This window comes from Pezoporus occidentalis, unplaced genomic scaffold (assembly GCF_034315485.1).
Source record: "Pezoporus occidentalis ecotype Australia unplaced genomic scaffold, CSIRO_AGI_Poc_V1 ctg48, whole genome shotgun sequence".
Taxonomy (NCBI): Eukaryota; Metazoa; Chordata; class Aves; order Psittaciformes; family Psittacidae; genus Pezoporus; species Pezoporus occidentalis.
Window position 1 is genome coordinate 265,386 of NW_026915813.1, and position 20,842 is coordinate 286,227.

The window sequence follows — 20,842 nt, forward strand, 5'->3', positions numbered from 1 at the left end:
TGTTGCATGTTCAGCAACATCATATAGTCTCAATCATGGACTACAGCCTTACAGTGTTTACTGCTTTACTGATAAGTAATAAATTGACAGTTTCTAGTTACTGAAGCAAGATATTGCAGTGAGACAGAGGGAAATAATGAGGGTACAATGATGAGTGATAGTCTGTGGTCTTCTTTTTTTCCAGGAGTGTTTATGTACAGTGTGTCAATTCAGTTGTTGGTTTTGTAATCCAAGGCTTCATTATTATGCTTTGGTGAGATTATAACCTTTACACCGCTTTCCTGAGAAAGAGACATCAAGTACCAACAGAAATGCTCTAGGTGATTTACAGCTAACAGCAAACTCTTTAGCAGAAGCAACATACTACGACTTTACTGCTTGTCCAAGCCAGAGCCTCCCACCTGTGTGAGTGAATAGCTCCTGCTGTGAGACAGGGCTGTTGTGTGGCAGCTGCCAGTGCCTCCCTTCCCACGGTCCAGGCTTCCCATTGCTCTGCCTGGCTTTCCATGGCTCTCCTGTCTCTCCCTTTCTCCTTGGCAGGGATGGTCTTGCCCAGCACTCTTTCCACAGAGAAATTCAGTGTGCATACACTGTGAAGAAGCTTTTTAATGTCACAGTTTTTGAATGCTTGCTCACCATTGAAGCTCTCATTATCTTAGCAAAAAATTACTTACAATCTCACTCCTTTTCTGGTTTGTGTTTCAATTTTTTTGGCAGGTGCCTGTGTTGAAACCTATGGATCTGATGGTAGAAGTCACTCCCCGGAGAATCTTTGCTAATGGTCACACCTATCATGTCAACTCAATATCCGTCAACAGTGACTGTGAGACATACATGTCAGCAGATGATCTCAGGATTAACCTCTGGCATTTAGCAATCACAGATAGGAGCTTCAGTATCCTTTATTGTGGTTCCTTGCTCATTGGGGGTAGTATTTTTCTGCAGTTTTTAAAATATACCTTTACGTATCAGAATCCGTGCAGTATTTGTAACAGAAAATGCTCAGGTGCCATGAGAAAGCTAAGAGGTTGCAAAAATCAAGGAATTTTATGTGAAAAATAACAGTCTTGTAGTTGATTAATGACAGGTAAATAGGAAACTGATGCCAGCTGAATGGTTACTATTCAACTGACTAGAAGATTGTACTGTTGTTCCTGAAGATATTTCACACTAATCTACTCCACCTTGTTTTGCTGCAAGGTCAGTCCTTACTCTGACTTATACCCCCTGTTCTCTATCATCCTGCTCCCCAGAACCTAATGCCTGATATGAGCACAGTTTGGAGGTATGGCTCAGCTGCTCTGTGTGAGTTGCTGTGTCTGTGATTAATGCAGTTATTGCTGTATCAAGTGCTGGCATCATCCTGAAATCTGTCTTGTGGGATTGTTCCAGTCATCGGTGAGTCTGCCCCTTGCATTGCACCAGGGTAGCCTGGGGGAGAAGCAAAAGAAAATGTAGCCAAGAAAAGCAGTCCTCTGTGTTTTGCAGAATATTAAGGGACCAGAAAGAAGAGAAACAGGTTATGGGGACAGCTCAGATTGTTGTGTTCCTTTGGTTGTTACTTTTTAGCTGTTTCAAAAGGAGTTGGAAGAATATTTCTCGGTAGATTTGTATGAGGGACTATTAGACATCAAAATGAAGTTGTCCTGCCAGGGGAAGATTCCTAAAAGATAGCTCCAGTGTGATGGGGTGTGCTCCCTGTCTCTGGTGGTTGTTTTCATTTATTCCTTCATAGGCTGTATCATCTGTGGAGCTTAACCCATGCTTTGTTAGTGTCCCAGGGAACATTTTCATTAAATCAAACAACTCTTAATGTCCTTAAACTACCTTTGCAAGGTCAAGTGTCAGTGCCTTTACTCGGGATTTTAGGGAATATCTCCTCAGTTTGGTTCCACATTCATGTTCTTTTTCTGCCTTTCTACCTGTCTAGATAGGCAAGCTGAGTGGTACCCTCTTTGATATGACTGCTCATAAAGGATGAATTTATATGGGGTTCTTCAAAGTCCAACTATGTCTGCCTTCAATACCCAAGCAACTGTACTTCCATTCTTTAGTAAGAGAGCACAGACTGGGGAAATGGTTTGCCAGCATGCCTGTAGGGAGCAGCAGCATGGCTCCTGACAGTATCCTCCTCACGGTAGCTTCACCTTCCAGTCTTGTCTCTGTCCTGGGCACTTTTATGCATAATTACTGTCTTCTCCTCTACTGTGTATCTTCCTCTTCTAAAGCAGAACAGTGAGTCAGACCAAGCACAGCAATCTCTGTATGTCTGTATGTGATACCAGATCACATTCCAAAATATTTATGCAAGATAAGCCTTTGCTTTTGGCCCTCCCTTTTGTGTTAAAAGCTGTTTTATAAAATATGGATTGCCAGGGGAAACGCCTCTGATGAGTTTTAAAAAATCAAACCGTTATTACAGTTCATGAGGACAACATGAGTTTTTATTGTCATTTGCCGTGCTGAGAGCTTTCTGACAAATACCATACCCAAATTAATCTTTAAACCCCAAATGTGTATAAATCCTTGAAAATAAAAGGCTAACTATGGGAGCATTTGAGCAATCAGTACAAAATATTGTGATTATGGTAGTATAAAATAATCCTTGGCATTTATGCAGAGGTTTTTATCTTCACACCCTCTATATATGTTGATCAGTTTATCCTGGGTTCAGGACAGAAAGTTAAGATGCTGGTAGATAGATGAATGTGTCTACTATTTTGAGGATGGAAAAATTGAGGGAGAAATCGCTTCTGAAAACTATAAATTTCATAGACCAGATTAACATTTCATTTGCCTTTCTTATGAAAACACTTGTATGCAGGCTTCAGAAGCACTTGGTCTCCAAGGATGTTTCCAATTCTAGCAATACACTAGGAAAGAGCTGAAAAACAGACTTAGTTTTACGATCATAGCTCCTACCATATGTATGTCTTGATGGAACAGCATGGGTAGCAAAATTATTTGAGACTGAATAACTGTGTAGGCTGTTACTGTTTCTACTCCTGCATGTTCCACTGTGATCTGCTTCAAGCATTAGCACACTGTGATCATCAAATATTTACTGATAAAAAGTGTTTTAGAGTTTCTGACTAAATCATTGATTTAACTCTTAAAACATGCTTTTTATAGTGGCACACTCAATTTCTTAGTATGAGTGGTGATGAAGGGGAGATTAAAAGGGTATTTCTGAGTTTTAGGGTAGGATTCTTTTCCTGTATCTGAGACAATGGTTTTGGGATACTTACATGGATAACTTCAGAATAACTGGATTTCTATCCTGGATTGGCATCAGATATTGCTGCTTCTTTTAGATACACATGAATGGACATCTGGGAGGACTGTGATAAGAGAGTTCAGGTGATAGGAGAACACCTAAGTCAGGGATGATCAGTGCTAGGGGCAAACAATGCTTGCTAAGTTGGCCGTGGTAGCAGCACATTGACTTTTGTGGCTGAATACCATTATGTACCCGTTATGTACTCAAGGGAGTAGACTGAGTTAAGTAGGTGGTATCCACTTCTGTTTCAGACAATATCTGTACTCTATCTGTACTCAGTTGTCCAAACAGATCATCAGGCAGATTACTTTTACTTAATCCTTTGATAAACAGAATATAGGTGATAAACAGAGTTAGGTGTTCCAAGAGAATATGAAGTGGTTACAGAATATTGCTCATATTGGGGAATTAACTGGGAGACTGAAGTAACTGGATGAAGGGAATGAGCAGTTAAACTTGCATCAGTCTTTCCACAAGTATCTTTTCATCCATATAGAGTCATATAAGTCCTTGAAAAAATTGCAGGGGCATGTTTTCCACTAGATTTCAATATCTGTCCCATAAGGAAACTGCATTTCTGTCCTATAGAATACCCAGGTAAATAAAACTCTCCTGGAAGTAGATGAGCTTCTGGTAAAGACATTGGGTGTCCTGGTTGCAATTATGACACACCAAGATGAAAAATTTCTGCCAAGCAAGCAGTTTCAATTATAAATGAATGTTGCTGGGCTTGGTGCCTTCTGCAGCTTAAGGGGACAGGCAGGAGGAGGCTCAGACAGTTCTGAAAATGCTTGCTTCACATCTTTTTGATAGATGCAATATGGAAATGAAGCATTTGCTGGTTTACATGCAAGGCTTTATTCCTTGAAATACATGTTTAAAACAATAAATATAAACCATTTTGGGATGAAGTGGTGTTTGTTAATAAGGGATCTGGCAGTGATGTGTATTTGTCTTTCTATTTTCCCTCAGAGGCAGCACTGCTACATATAATGAACTGCAATCTGTTTACCCAAGAGGCTGGTTGTGACAATGACACAAACAACAAACACAGTGGTAGAGTTTCTGGACATTCAGCTCATGTTTGAACATCTTTACAAATTGCATAGGAAAGGCTGGAGAAAGAATGGAATAGCAGTGGTATGTTAGGGTGTTTTTCAAGTAAAGTACTTTGTCTTGTCGAATTTGATTTGGGAACAGTTGGGATATAATCATTATTTTAGCAGTTTTACAAATCACTGAAAATTGTTCATTTCTTTGAAGACAAAAAGACAAAGTAATGCAGATTTTACTTTCATGCTGTCTTCTTTTGAAAACATTTGAAATCAGCTCTGCAGAGTTTGACCAGAATACTTGCCTTGGGTAAAGCCTTAGGCAAATAAAAAACAATTAGTGGTTTCCTGGTTTGCTTTCATATTAGCATAAACAGTAACTGGGGTGAAAAACAGACAAGTGAGTTTTATGCTATGGCTGTGTGAATTTTCATGAGGAATATGCAAGACTTCTCTACATTGCTTCCCACTTGCAAGCAGATTTACTCAGTATCATTTGGGCAGGGTGATGTGAGAGAAAAGGAAGGGGGAAAGAAGGTCAGCTGGTAAATAATGAGCACATATGAGGCTTTTCTTTGCTAAAAGGTTTAATGTGTTTGGTTGTGTTGCAGAGAATGAGTTGAAGTCCTTAATTATGGATTATATTCTTCACTGGAAAAGAAGTGAGGTAAAGGTTACCGTATTTGTTAATGTTCGGTCTGAAAAGACTTAGTGTTGCCCATAGCTTAAGCCTTTAGGTAGGTCATCTTGCGTGTAGTGAATGAGAAAACAGGACTGCTGGAAGCATACTGGTAAGATTTACTTCACATCAGCAGCAATCTTTGGACAATCTAGCTGTACTAAATATTCTTTATGAGAATGTATTTGGATTGCTCACAGAACTATGTAGCTCATAGCACTTGAACTCCCTTCATTTCCTGGTAGCACACTATTTCACTCCAGAGGCTGTCATGGCATTGCTATGGAAACAGCATCACCATTTCCAGCATGTACTCATCTTGAGACTCATCTTGACTAAAATACTCATTTCTCAGTCAGATCAATATAGTCCAGGGTTATCCTGTTTTAATAAAAATTTCTTTCTTCTATGTCCCATAAGGGTTAAGCTAATTAGCAAATCACCGTAGGGCCTTCGTACAGTGTAATGTATTCCGGTATTTGAAGCATATCATGGATAGTCAGATCATTAGGCATCATATCTTGGGGAAATTACTAGTTGAGAAGTAAACAACAACAAAAAAGAAAAGAAATAGATAAAAATCCCACCCCTCACGGTGCACTGATGGAGACCAAGTCAGTGGCAGTCCACTGCACCCCTGAACATAGGTCATATACAGTGATGTGGGAGCAGCCTGCAGGCTAGGGATGATAGCTAGCCTTCAAAATTCCTGTTACCCGCTGCAGTGCTAAGCATTTGAGTGCTAAACTGCAAGCAAATCTGCAGTGTTCTCTTGGCATTTGTGGAGCTGTAATCTGGCAAGTTTATTATTATTGAGTGAGATACAGTTATTTCTATAAAAAAAATTCCTCAGCCAGGATGACTGTGCACAAGCTGTGTGTGTGCGTGGGGATGCATTTGCTGTGCTCTCGAAAAAGTGCCTTTACTGTGTGAGAACCTGCTGCTGCCCCCTCCTGCAGCACTGTTCTCCTTAAGCATGCACTTTCTGTTTGGGGAGATGGCAGACGTTATTTGTCTTGAGAACTGTGTAATGCATTTTAGTAGCTCCTGTTCTATCAAGAAAGATACTGCCAACCTGTATCATGTATTTAAAATATATATATTATACCATGGAGTCATATTCTGTCTGAGTTGCTGCTAGCAATATTTGAGTAGCTTTTCACTCAAATTTGTGTTCTTTTGTTCTCTGCTTCCCAGGGTCTCTCCTTTTCTCACATGCACTCTGTCCCTCTCTCCTTTAAAAGAGAATGAAGGTGTCTGCAAAGCTAAAACCAGGTCTGTAAGTTAGAACTAGAGGATAGCAGAGGTACTATGCAACCTGTTTTTGTGGTTTGATGAGTTCTTTTAAAGTGTAAATATTGAGAAATGGTTGCTTTGCTTTTCTAATTAAAGCACTCCTACGTCCTTCTGAGGGAAGAACACTATTTCCAACAAGCTGATTAGATTCTGGATTGCTGCAGCGCACTCTTTAGTCTCCACTTTTTTTCAGCAGGGGAATATTGGCCTTCTAGTAAAAATAAGAGTTGACAGTAGTAGAAATAAAGATTTTGACACCTAGCTCAGGTCTAAGTGCTGTCAATTGGAAGCTTTCTGTGCATTTTGATAAATATTGAACTCTAATTTGAGGTGAACCACTAGAAAAGCTGCCTAAGGGGTCTAGTGCCCTCTCTTCTAAAGCCATGGGGGAGAACAGTATGTAGAGGAAAAAGCATAAGCAATAAGAAAAGAAATTATATTATATGAAACTTGCGAATATGCAAAATTCACATCAAGTATCAATACTTAACTTAGGTTCTTTGCTGCATTGCCATTTTTCTCATCTGGTGATAATTACATTGTAAGATAGAGATCTTTCCTCCTCTGAAGTGCTTGACATGCTCTAACTCAAGCATTTTACAGTAAAAATGTTTTAAAATAGTTGTAACAAAATGTTGAGGTTGTTCGCTCCAAGCCCCTCTTTGTACTCAATTAAACAAAGATTGTTAGAGCCAAATAGTTTTGCTACAATTTCAACCCAGAATCTGAATGTTGCATAGTGGGATCCCACTATCCATTACTTCCATTCCATGTTCTAATTCTATGTTCAATAAAGTGGCTGAACAAATACATCAAGTTTATAAATGGTTGCTTGAGCTGGGCTCTTCCATACAGTACTTTGGGGCTTTTTCAATTATTGTAGACTTGGGGAAGCAAGCATGACCATACTGTTGATTTGGCTACAGTAGTTACTGAAGAGGAAACAAGGATGTTTTGCTACTGTGACAGTGAAGTACATATACATTATTTCTTCTCTGAAGTGCTGACCCATCAGTTTCTGGTATTCTCCTTTTATTTTCCTTTTGATGGGCTTACTCAGAAATACACCCTTGATTGCATGAAAGTGAAAAACATTTTGTGTTTTATTTAGTTATGGGGCAACTTCTTTATTGTGCTGAGAAGTTCACAAATAATGGTATCCAAAATAAACCCCACTGGAAATCAAGATACAGATTTGTAGTCTGATGGGTTTAGAATAGTTTGAATTTCCAAATACCAAGTTTATGCGTTATCCTAAGAGATCCAAGAGCTAGGAAGGTGACTGAATCTTTGTTAGCTAACATAAGAGTTAAAGTAAGTTTAATCAGTATTTTTGGAGATAAAAAAGGTAGAGTGAAATCTATTTTGGCCTCTTTTGGTTTGTTGTTGTTTGTTTTTTTTTCATATATAAATTTGCATTTACTTTATAAGATATTGGTAACATTAAGCCTCAAACTGTGATGGTTTTGACAAAGACCAGTAACCACTTTATGTTAAAATATTCAGGATAGGCAACACCTTACCTATGTGTACAAGAAAGTTAGTCAGTGTTCCAATGCCACAATTGTGTATGCACTGTAAAAGAGTATTTTAATATACATTAAACTGGAGAAAGAGAGCTCTTACCAGAGTAAAACCCAATCTTCATTTTTATGGAGCTGTTAAGCAGTGTTCTTAGATATCAATGATCAAATAAAGCCTGATTTTTCTTTAAACTGTTTTAGATTGGGCAGGGGTCCACCCTAATTGGAGATGTTAATACTAGATAAATAATAATTAAGAAGAACATAAAAGGAGGAAGGAATTCTCTGAGTGCTAGACTGGGGACCACACTGGCTCTGTGGGTATGTAATTAAACAACGCATCAGGCACCTGTTCTTTGTAACCACTGTGGTTAAATGTGGCATAAAGTAAAGAATTTTAGGCTTTAAACAAAATAACTCGTGTGGCCACCAGAATAACGATTTTGGAAATGTGGTAGCTGGGAATATCCTTCTTGTGCGTTTATGCTGCCTGTTAGGGAGAATGCAGTAAGGATTCTTTTATTAAAATCACACAAGAAATGTTTTTAGTGTCAATTGAAGAATAAAATTAGTAAATAGGTAAATATGTGTAACTGTAAGTTTTCATCTTCTCTGGACTGTATAGAATCCCAATAGTAAATGGAGCCTTTCATGAGCTCTCAACAGACTCACTTGTAAGAAAAGTTATGTGTGTCCCTAATCCAGAGTGCCAAGAGAGAACTGCATTTCTAGGATCACTTGAGTCACTTTGTAGACACTAATATAGATGCAGCTTCTACAAGAGGAATTGAGTTGGTGATTCTGCTTCTGCTCAGGTCCAATATGGACACAACATTATTTCTTATAGAAATGATGACTTCTTCTAGTCATCATCTCTTCTAGAATGTCATAATTGAGTAAAGTTTTTTTCAGAGCAGGAACAGTTTTGTCTTTATATGTTGTCTTTTGCAAATTGCAGTCTTTAACTACTGTAATTCAAATAACAGATAATAATTATAGCAGTAAGGCTATGTGAGCAGGGACTATAAGGACCTTAAGAGTGATTTGTTTTCAAGAAATAGGGAGAAATCTCAGCATCTTTTAGGAGACTAAGTCCAGATTTAGGGACCTCTGAAAACTATCACTAAGTTTGCAAAAGTGGGTCTTTCAAGACTTCAGTTTGGTTTTGTTGCTTGCCAGAATATACTTTATGATTTTTGTCAGAAACAATTGCTTTTTAACTATTCTCATCACCTTATATTGACTCCAATCTTGGGAATTTGACTTTAAGCCAGTCAGAGAGAACTGGATGATGGAGCATATCTGATAGCCATAAGGAGCTATATCAGGGCTGGTTAAACAGTATTTTAGCATTGAATCACTCACTGAGACCCTCCTGCTCAAATGTACATTGCAGCAAAAGCAAACAATACATAGCTAGTGTGTCAGATATCGGTGTCTTCAGGGCATGGGATAGTGCTGTGGAAATATTCCCTATCTAGCCATCCTTCAAAAATAAATAAATTGGAAGAGTTGAGCCTGGCTGTGAAAAGCTAATTACAGCTGAGGCCTTTGCATTCTTGGCAAAGACCAGTCTCTTCCTTTTGCTGCAGTTGCTTTTAAAGAAGTTAAATTAAGGTGATTTGAGCATAGCTATAGCCTTGGGATAATTACTGCATTGCAGATTTATTGTTTAATAAAAATATGAATTTGTTAATCAGAATGCATAATTCTGTTACTTATCACTCCTGTCCATACACAACCGGAATGAATAAGTATGTGATTATGTTATCCTTTTAATGGATTTCTTTATCTAACCCTCTGTCTCCTGTAATACATATGCCCCCAAATAGAGACCCGTACCTATTATTTTGTTGCTGTAGAGGTAAGGAAAAACATAGCCTGAGTCATTAAAATACTCTTGGCTTTGAAAACTGTATAGTGTGTTGCAAAAAGGAGAAAGAAAATTGGTTGGAATTGCAGCAAATGATAAAGAATAGTGTGAAATCCTAAGCCTGTAAAAGCCATTTCAGAACTCTTTGGTAGTACATTAAAGGACACAACTGGGATTTCACTGTATTCATGTTTGTCGAGTGATCTAGGCAGCACAACTATAGAAGATGCTTAGAATTTTACAATAGGCACAAAGATGTCTTTTCACAGATCTCCACAGAGCCAGTTGCTTTCCAATTTAATTGGAACTGTAGCAAACAAGTTTCTATTTTGTACCAGCCATCCCCTTTAAAATATCATTATCTCAAGCTTTCTCAAGTTTATTGCTATCAAAGAGAGAAAGAGCACTTAGTAGAGCTGAAATTAATGTTAGTGTCACCAAGCAGATTTCCTTTTTCACCCTAGTGGTTTATTCCATTAGAATTTTCAGGTTTTATCCAGAATCTTAGGTCCTTGGCAAAGAGGGACTTGGGAACTATAGTAAGCAATATTAAATTACAGATAAAGGGTCACATCACAGAGCTGATACTCAGCTAAGTAGCTCTCATATTTTACTGTAATGTGTCTGCAGTCAATGAAGTTATTTCTGTGGAAATGGGCAACAGGATTCAGGATTTATTGTCTTACTAATTTTATTTCTTCAGTCAATGAGTTTTATTCAGTATCGTGTCAGTGTGGAAGCTTTTAAATTGCATGCTTGTTTCCCTCCGGATTAATTTCTCATTGAAGCATTTTAAAAATGAGCCAGGTGCAGGTGGTGTATCCAACTTGAAAAACATGTATTATGAATTTATTGAAAGTTAGACAAAAAAGCCATTTACACAGTTCTAGGTACAATTATACGAAAAGATAATGTATAAATAATTTAATCAGCTCTGCCAGAGGGGAGAATTCTCTTAAATGAGTCTAATTACTCTTGCTCCCATGTGAGTTTGGTCTTGAAATTAACCTTGCAAAGCTCAATCTTTTGCAGAGAATTAGCATAAAAGATAAGAAAACATAACTTGCTTTGCTCATTAGCTAAAATCTTTTTGCTTAAAGGGTATTCCATACGAGAATGGAGATGTCAAAAAACACTCACATGGTCATCTCAGGTATTGTAAAGCCTGTGATCTGTTTGAGACTTTAAAACCTGAGAACGTGGAGGCTTTTTGGACTATCAAAGTAGGAAGGGCACTTCTTACTGCAGACATTTCTCTCTTTTCTGTTGTCATAATACACACTGACAAGGACTGCACTTTAGTAGTGTAATTCCATGTGAAATTGCAATAGTTAATTAAGGTCACTTTTAGGGCCTTCACAGTAAAAATGCTCTGTAAAAAAGGGCAATAGTAACTTGGCCATAACCAGTGTTCTAAAAGGACATCAGAGAAATAGGCAAAAAGCTGTGAATATTGCACCCCTTTGCTTTGCAGAATTGTCTTGGTGTGTCAAAGTTTTGGAATCTGTATTTCTCTTCAGTGCCTAGAGATCAAACTAATGGGCTTTTTTGTAAATCCTTTCACATAAATTAAGCAACCAGATAAGAAGTCCTGCCAAAAGGATTTAATCAGGTGTCATAAATTTTAATGTAGATGATTTGGAAAACTTTCACTATGGAGTTTCTCCTGAAAATTGAATCTGTTCCTCATTTTCATTTCCATGTTGCTCACGTTCAGAGATTTTTTGACAGTGCAAGTTGCAGTCAGAAATGTGAGTATAAATTCTGAATGCAAGCCTTTATTAGTATTTTTCAAGGAGCTATTTTTCGGAAGTATCTGGGGAGGTTTGAATATATTTTATTTGACTCTTTCCAAAACAAGCATGCCGGGAGGGGACAACATTATGCTGTAGAAGACGCTTCTAATGAGCTAATTTCTGCAAAAAATCAGTCCTTTGTGACTTGAATTGTAACTTGAGTTAAAATCTGGAATTATTCTACTCTGCTGGGGTACAAATACTGCTGTATTGGGGGTTTGCGAAAGGTATATGGAAGATTAAATTGCATCAGGAATGAAAAATCCCCACCAAAATGCTCTAAAGAGCCTGTACCCTCCAGCTAGAAGTTCTGCGTCTGCCTTTTAACAGGCAGATCTTCCTCAGCTGTGTGGGATTTTAATAATTAGCAAGAAGAAAATTCTTGATGGTATTACCTGGTAGTGCAAATGTTATTCATGAAAAGACTGTTATCTCTTCTTTGTGGGAAACAATCCCTGGCTACTTTTAAGATAGATTTTAGGAAGTTATGTATGTTGCATTTCTCTGTACTGCCAGGGACTGGATTCAGCAGACCAAGTAGATCCCTCTCAGTTCTCTTTTAAGTACCTCACTGTTTTCAGAAAAGCAGGTTTGTGGATGATGAGATGATATTGCTTTAGTTTATAATGTATCCTTGCTTTATTGTGTTGAAGTTGCACTCTTTCTGTGGAACCCTTGCTAGTATGTGATACATCGTGCCGCTTACCATACTACATAGAATAGTACTGCCTAAGAGAAGCTGGGCTAGGTGAATTAATAAGTCTCTTCTATTAATAATTTATATGTACCTGAAGCTCTTCTGGTATTTATGTTCCAAATGTAACGTTAAGCATCCCTCAGTAGTTTGAGACAAACCATGATTAATTAATATGCAAATACATCAACTAAACATGACTTTGCAGCCTTTCAGTGACTGAGTAATGTACAGAAAAAAAATGCAGATGTGCTTTTAGAAATTCAGGTCTTCCTCTGTTGACTCATCCACTTAATTTTGCTCTCAGCTGTGTATATGCAGATAATGATTTCTTTGCTCTTCAAAATTTGAATGTGCATATGGTTGTCACTAAAGCAGGCATGTGACTGTGTCTACAGATGAAATGCAGGCGTTCTGTTCTAAAAAAACAAGCCCAAAATTCCATTCTTAAATAAATTGCAATTTTCCAGTAGCTAGTTCTACATTCGTTTTTCTGTAAGTAAATTAATGGTTTCAATGTGTATGAACAGGCCTACCGAAGAGAAAGCTTCGACATTCAGAAAACGTGTACACAGGGCCCTTAGTGACATGGTTTAGTGGTGGATTTGGGAGTCCAGGGACAATGGTTGGATTTGATGATCTTAAAGGTCTTTTCCAACCTGGTTGATTCTATGATTGTAACTTGAATCATGTTAAATACTCTTTCTTAGCAGTGCTATTCTACAATTCTTTGCTTCCACCAATTGTTCAAATGTTGCAGGTACTCCATAGGCAGTTTCTCTTATGTATTAGATTTGTTTGTCTTCAACTTGCATACAGCAAAGTCTGTGATATTTACTGAATGTATGGCAGTAAAAGTAATTTCCTATATTTGACTAAGTACATTTGAAATATATTGATTCTCAAGTAATATTTTTGTAATGGAGACTTGGGGCTTTCTTGCTGCTTTCTGGTTTTATTCTACTGAGATAATAGGAATGCAAAGTAATTCTGATGTTACAAAGATCAGAGTGAGAGCACTTAAATTCACAATGGGTCTTTAAACTGGTCTGCATTCTAGGGAAAAACTCCAAAATATAAATGTAATAATAACAAGAGAACCTCTCAAAACCAACTAAACAAGTCAAAAACAGTGAATACGTGCTGGAGTACTATGAGTAAGGAGGGTAAAGACCACTATATCAGAATCCAGAACTATTGCTCTTGCTGGCCCTTAGACTTACTTTGCCAAGTCTTTACCACTTCATTCTTCAGTTTCATTATCTCTAAAACATTGACACTGGTTCTGACTCTCTTGCTTTGAACTTTATGTATGGAAAATATTTCCTAATACTACTTCTAATCTATTGTCAAGTGTCTTCAATTGTGAATGAAACTTGAGATGGAAAGTCCAAAAGTTGCAGCTCTGATTCAGAAGTTTGGTATCTAAGTTCTGTCCCTTGATTCCTCTTCAGCCTTTGACAAACCTTGTTAGTCCCTTAGTGCTGAGGGACTCTGATTCTTATCAGTTGCCAGTTAAAAAAGTGCTACTTTGGTTCCTAAACACAATTTAAGGGTATGAATGTTCATCTATGTGTTCCTCATGCTTTATTAAGTTTTATGGTGTTAGAAGGCAGAAACAGAGAGCTAAATTAGGCATGAATCTGACTGAAGCTTTAGATACTAGACTGTGAGGAAACACAGGCCATCATGTACTGACAGTGCAATTACACTGTGCATAATTGTGAGGCCACTGCCCAAGAAGCACAGCTCCAGCATGCAGACCTCCTTGTTATCTACACCCTATAAATCTGTATTACCAATAAGACAGGAGGTTGTACTGAGTATATCATTTTATCTCTGGGTGAGCTTGATCTCAGCGGTAGCTTAGTTTTTATACCTCTTGTTTACCTAAAAAGGCCAAATTCTCTTTTGTGGCTAGTTCTAGCTGAGTAGCTATGTTGTAGCTGAGTAGCTAGAAAGCTACTAGCTGCTCTAGCTACTCTAGCTGAGTAGCTAGAAAGTTTATTGCTACTGCAGCCTCTTAAGCTATGACCATGTCTTTTTTCTCCCACTAACATCTCTTTTTCATCTAACTTAGGCTGCAATCTTCGAGTTAAGAAACCTCAGAAGTCCACAGAACTGTGTAAATGTCACTTAATCTCCTTGGGTGCTCTTGGTACTTGTTTTTTATATTACAAGCATTTACTCTGTGTTCGCACAGCATCTAATTGTCTATGACTTGGCCTTCCAAGTAGAGTTAACGGGCCCCATAGCAGTTTTTACTTTTTCTGTAACTCATAATCCTGACATGAGTAAAAACACAGAAAAAAAAAGCTGTCAGAAGCCTTTGCACTATCATAATGGCATCATCGAAACACCTTTGTTTTATTGCCAATCAAAATCAAGCCATTTAAATTGATACTTTTAGCAAATCACCAGCAGGGTGGGACTGTTGCCAGAGTTCCCAACTCCAGTGTGATGGCTGAAAAATGGCTGTTATAAAGTCCATGGAATTAAAAATAGAATTGGGCTGACATTGTTCTACTAAGTAATTTTCAGGTGTGGATCAATACCTTGCATTAACAAATAGTAGGCCCAAGGCAGCTTCAAGGAGCACACACTTTTCAGCAGTTTCTGCTTCTGTGGCTCAGAAGAGTCAAATGCTCTTGCATTGACGCTTATTGCAGACAATGTAATTGCAACTCTCTTGGGCTTTTAATGAAACCTCTATGTACATGCTTTTAGTGGAGCAGTGGGCGAATGCTGTTTGATAAAAATCATTGACACTGTGGCTATTAGGAGTACTTAGAATATACATAGTGGGCCATCTTTCTGCCTAAGGTAAAACTCTGGGACTTGAACAAAAGGCCAAATCCATTAACCTATTGACAATCCATTCCAGAAACCCTTGATTCTTGGACAACAGGTCTGAAAGACAAAGATTCGGAAGCCTGACCCTATCCAATGGTGTCCTTACTGTCATGACATGCCTGTTGTAGAATTGTTGTTCAGCAGTGGAAACGGACACTGTATCTTTTAGAAATGAGAAGAAAGGAGTTAACTGGATGGTTATTTAAAGGTTAAAGCTCGCTTCTTTCTTTCATAATAAGACTGATGTAATCACATCATGATGTTTCCAAGCATGCTGATTCTGTCTGTGCTCCGTGATGTACACAACATGGAAGAAAACTGTAGCCATTTGGAATTAATTCCGTCAGCTGGTGAATGGTATAGGAGTGATATAAACCCCATGTAGATGATATAGGAATGATATAACCACCATGTAGGAAGTGTAAAACTGGTAGGGCCTGATTTGCAACCATCAGAGTTCCTTCCTTGTAATGAAAATAGTGTGCACTAAATGACTAACAGAGGAAACCACTCAGAGAAATGCTTATATTAGAAGTATAGACCCTCAGTGAGACCACAGTAATCAATTACCTAAACTGAAGCCCTGGCAGCTACTATGAATCGCTATTGATTTCATCTACCTGTCAGTGTATCTTTCTAGGGCTAGGCTGGAATGTAGCTATGAGATGTAGGCAAAATTAGGAGCTGGAACAAACCTCGCTGGAAAACACAGGCAGCCACTAGGTTTGGGGAATATATGTTATGCTGGAGTTTGTTGTTTTTGGAAGTGCTTAAAAACCCAAGTTCCACTCAGGGTAAAAATGACGTGTGAGATCAGCATACATTGAAATGAGAAAGGTGAGAATTTGGTGGTTTTTTTTTGTGAAGTTACTATGGAAAATGATATCTGGCCTTCTAAAGAAAGCCTCTTTCCTCCATTGCAGTTAAATAAAGGGAGGGCAATTTTTTTCTATACTCTTCATCTCACTATAAAAATTATTTCCTTCTTGCAGTGGACCAATGTATATAAATGTTTCCAAAATAGTGCTATAAGATGCAGTCCCTTACATGCTGTAGCTTGTGAATTGCAAGTTTGTTTTCTACAAAATTCACTTTCTTGTAGAATTCCTTGATTGTTTCAGAAAGACAAAGCAGCTATTTCTTTATGCATGCTGTTTGCTTCAAAGGGAATTCAATCTGTTTTGAGGAGACTGCTATGTTTCTATTATCATGGAAAGAAACTTATTCTGGAACCTTTTTTGCTCAGCAGGAACCGTATGCGTTTTCCACATTTTCATTATACACGTTTTGGCATGAGCATAAAGCAGGCATGATCATTTATATTCTAGCTGATCAAGAGGAGAAGTCTGATTAATGTGAATTTTGGATCAAGGTGAGGGTCGTCTTTGTAACCTTCACTAAAAGGGACTTTATGGAGTGACTGCTCCCAGAGGGGGATGTTTCTGTTAGATCAGTGGCCCAGAGGCAGTGGAACAAATCTTCCTCCTGTCATCCTCATTTTACTATCAGCTCCACAGCAGCAGCACAAAATACTGCATTAGAACTAAACACACCACATAACTGAATCTTGTACTCAGATCTTATCCGTCACAACGCATATAATTGCAGGTTGTTAATCATGCCTTTCCTTACACTCTTCCGTCCTTCCTCTCCCACTGATTTGTTTTCTCTTCCTGAGATCTCTCCCTGAAGCCTCCTTTCTCCTCTTGGTCAGATCCTGTCCTGCCTGTTCACTCCCCTACATTAGTTCTCTGTTCTTGAACAATTTTGGGAAAGCAATGTAGAAACTCTTAGTCAAACTAAGGCTTACATTGCCTTAGGGTATCTTTGTTGCCTTTCCCAGAATTAACTCCAGGTCTTCTATTCTAGTTTTACTAACCCAATTGCAAGAATATCACCTATAACCGTTGTGGTCTCCAAGCATACTAGACTTTTCATTTCCATTTTGCTATGGAGAGCATCTAGAAAATCTGTAGGGCTCTTCATATCTTTATCCCGTTTTGCTGAGCCAAGCATAGGTGGGAGATCTGGTAAGTTAGATGGCAAACAGTTGGGTTAGGAGGGACAGACCTGTTCTATTTTTTGCAAGCAAGAAGATATTTTCTGTTCCTTGCTTTAATGTCAATGAATTAAAAGATTGCCAGTGCATTCCAGCCCATCACTGGTAAGAGGCCACTTCAGCCTTCCCATAGAGCAAGTACCTACCAGGGATTGAAAAGCCTCATTCTTTGCAAGCATGCGTGGAAGTCAAAGGAGTCTGGAGATTTTTTCATTTTCTTAGAGGAAATTTCTACCCTGTTCAGGGACAGGAGCACCACCTTTTCGAGGACAGCATGATTATATCCTATTGCACTGCCAGTGGTGAGCTCTTTAGTGTTTCTTAGATAGCTTTGATCCTAGTTGTTCTGTCCGCACTCTGAAACTGAACCGTATGACACATGGAACCACAGGAGTCAGATGTGACTGGTATTTCAGATGTGAATGAACTGGGGGAGAGGGACGATGCCCTGCTCAAGGTATCCCGCCATGAGATATGATTGCAAGGGTAGAGGATAGTGTAGGAGATGACTCTACAGATTTGTGCCATTAGAATACTTTTTTCTTTAGCAATAGAATTTTCATTTAATCAGTTTCTGCCAGATTTCCTCTTCTTTGAGCTTTTTAAGTGCACCAAAGGGCCTGTTTCTGAAGCACACTGTCTGCTCCAATTTTTTTTTTTTCATATTTTCATGCAATGTTATGCTTAAAAGGAAGGAAAAGACACAAAGGGAAGATGGAAAAATAGAAATGCAAAATGTCTCATGGGAGATGCTTGCCCTTACCATGTCATGCTAGTTTAAATACAGTTCCCACACATCACATGTCAAGCTGTACTTGATTGTTTTCAAATAGATGGCAAAAATCATGAGAGGAGGAAAATGTTCTTTTGTGTGACACGCTCTTCTTTTGATACATTGGGTTCTGTAGCTGTCAAAGCAAAGGCTGCTTTTCCATCTATTATTGCAAATGCATTTGGGGTAAGTCTCTTCGGCAACTCTCTATTCCCTTGATTGTTTACTTCAATGCAAATGTTATTGTTTTAATTTTTCTAAATCTAAGGAACTGAGGAATTGCCCGTGGTACATTTTCCCTGTGATCCTCGGTAGGCAATGAGGTTCTTTCTCAGTGGAGATTTAGATCACATCTGGAACTGCAGTCTCTTTCAAGTACTTTCTGCTTTTCTGGCAGGAGAATGGAATATTTAATTTCATTATTCAGCACAGGGTTATTCATTTCATGCAATGAAGGGAAATTCATCAATATTGTCTTCAGCATCCAGAAAAATGGTACTTACCATGACTGTTTCACATACTCTATTTATATTTTATATCTTTCTCATCACTCAGCAATTATTCATCTCTGCTGAGAGGTGAAATTCTTGTATTGAGTTACTGTAACTTCTCTGAACTCCTGAAAGCAGTTCAGTCACTTGAAGGATATTGCTTTTACTTAAAGTAGAACTGCCTTGAGACAGTTTCACCAAATACAAATAACTGGATAAAGGTTGTATTTTCCTGTTGATTTTCAAAAGTATTTAGCGATGCTTTATAAAAGTGGTAAATCAATGTTGCTACATCTTAACATTCACTCACTAATATTATTCATGATGGGCTCTTGGAGATGGATGCAAATGTGATAGTGCAAGTAAGAGGGAGTGCAGTTGGAATGCAACGTTAATTTATTCCCAGTTGTTATTAAATGTCACAAGATATTAATAATTTTGCTGATATTTTTCTTTTTAAACCACTTGGTATATGCAAAGGAATAAAATCAGTGTGATGTATATGTCTATGCAAATTCATCAAGATAATTATCTCTGAATCTTCTGTATTATGTTTAATTATCAATGTGGGGTCTCAGATCTGCATTTTGGGGAAAGATCAAAGTATAGGATGACAGACTGTACACTGTTCCCACAGAAATCAATCAAAGATCTTCCATTTGGGAAGTGGGCACAGTGGGAACAGAAACAGGCTTAGTATCGTGATACGTGATTTCTCTTGCCATCAGTAAAACAGATTTTCTCATTTATCTTATCCTCTGAGATGTTTAAATTTTGAATGTCAGATGATTTAAATTTTGTGTTTGGGGAATCCAGACACTGAGACGATTTGTGTTTGGGGCACTGAACAGGGACTCAGTAGATCTGGGTTTGTTCTGTCATGCATTTCCCATGTGATCTTATGCAAATCCTTTATTGCCTCTCGCACAGCCTCGTCAGTAAAATAGGATAATGTTACTCTTCTCCTTGTTCGAAGGATTTGTTAACATTTGGATGGCTTATCTACAGTACATTGCTGAGGGCCGTATGAAAATCTACAATCTTATTTAAAGTACTGCTTCACATATATATCCTTCTTTCACTTCCTTCTTCGGCATCTTCTGCTTTCTTAGAGCCTCTCATGGGACTCTCTCATTTTTTCTTTGTAAGAAATTTTCCACAGGCTGGCCTTCTCCTCCAAATATGTACTAATAGGGTTCCGTTTTTTAATCTTAAGGCAGGTAATATGTATGAGTGGATATGTAGGTGTTGGATGGGCATTTTGTCTGCTACACTTGATGCAGATAATCTTTGGTCATCCAACTAACAGGTTTGTGCTTAGGAAACTAGATTTTTGATGTATTTTCTTCTGGGTATTTTCACTTAATTATTCAGGTGTACAATTCTCTGTCACAGAAATTCAGACTGATTTCAGTAGTGAGCATTCTTTCCATAAAAACCCAGGAATACCATTTCAGATACTTCTTTTGCAAGTATTCAAATAGCAGCAGCAATACTGTGCACGTTTTTTTTTTTCCTAAAGGAAATTGTATCAGTATATGTGTGTGTTTCTGGCTTCTGGGTTTACCATATTTGCCTTTGCAAAAAATATATTTATTGTTTGAAGCTTTTAACTTAAGCTATGTGTATTTTTTAGCTCAAGGTGCACGATCATACAAGCCAGTGAGCCTTTACTGGAGGGAGCAGATCTGAGCTGTACATTGTTCCCTACCCATCAGTATTATCTGGGATAGAGCAGTGATTTCAATAGCAGCTGCAGGAGATATAGCTATCTGCTCTCTGTTAGTTTTAATGAAGGTGAGTTCTGTATCCCCTGGAATACTGTTCCTTTGATGTCTTTGCATAGCATGGACAAATGTTGACCTAGTAATGGCATGTGCTGCAAAGCCATTGCTGAGTAGTGGCTTTTCGAGTTTGGTGTAAATGAGACAGGTATTGAAAACTAAAAACACCCTACTGCCAAAAAAATGAGTGTATATTTATCTAAAAGCATTAAATGTATGGACATTTACACGCTTCCTTCAAGAAGGCAGTAAGAGTCATTTACTAAGAGTGGTTTACCTGCAAACTGCATTTTCCTTAATAAAACTTCCATTCAGACATTGTAGATATAAAGCCAGCCAATATGGAGGACCTGACGGAAGTGATTACAGCCTCTGAGTTCCATCCCCATCACTGCAATCTCTTTGTCTACAGCAGCAGCAAAGGATCCCTGAGACTCTGTGACATGAGGGCATCGGCTCTCTGTGACAAACATTCCAAGCGTAAGTCCTTGCTTCATTGTGTCCCAGGTGTCATTAAAGTCTTACTATTCACTGACAGCATGTAGATGTTTGCATACCTCAGCGTATTAACTTCTCGGTTGCAGGCACAGTTGAAAAGAAAACAGCAAAAGGAATAAACTTTTGTCATCTGTACAGATACCTATGAACTTGATAACTGTCATGTCTGTGACTGGTGTCCGTGGTGGTTCT

The 20,842-nt window shown here is 38.2% G+C and overlaps 1 protein-coding gene across 7 annotated transcripts in view; it reads left to right on the forward strand.

The window, feature by feature from the left end:
• PPP2R2C (protein phosphatase 2 regulatory subunit Bgamma) overlaps nucleotides 1-20,842 on the forward strand; it is a 202,826-nt gene that overhangs the window by 151,033 nt on the left and 30,951 nt on the right. For all 7 annotated transcript variants that reach the window (XM_062636346.1, XM_062636348.1, XM_062636349.1 and 4 more), the window contains 2 exons: nucleotides 718-895; nucleotides 20,468-20,632. In XM_062636346.1, the coding sequence (XP_062492330.1) occupies nucleotides 718-895; nucleotides 20,468-20,632 (343 nt within the window). The remainder of the gene's footprint in view (nucleotides 1-717; nucleotides 896-20,467; nucleotides 20,633-20,842) is intronic.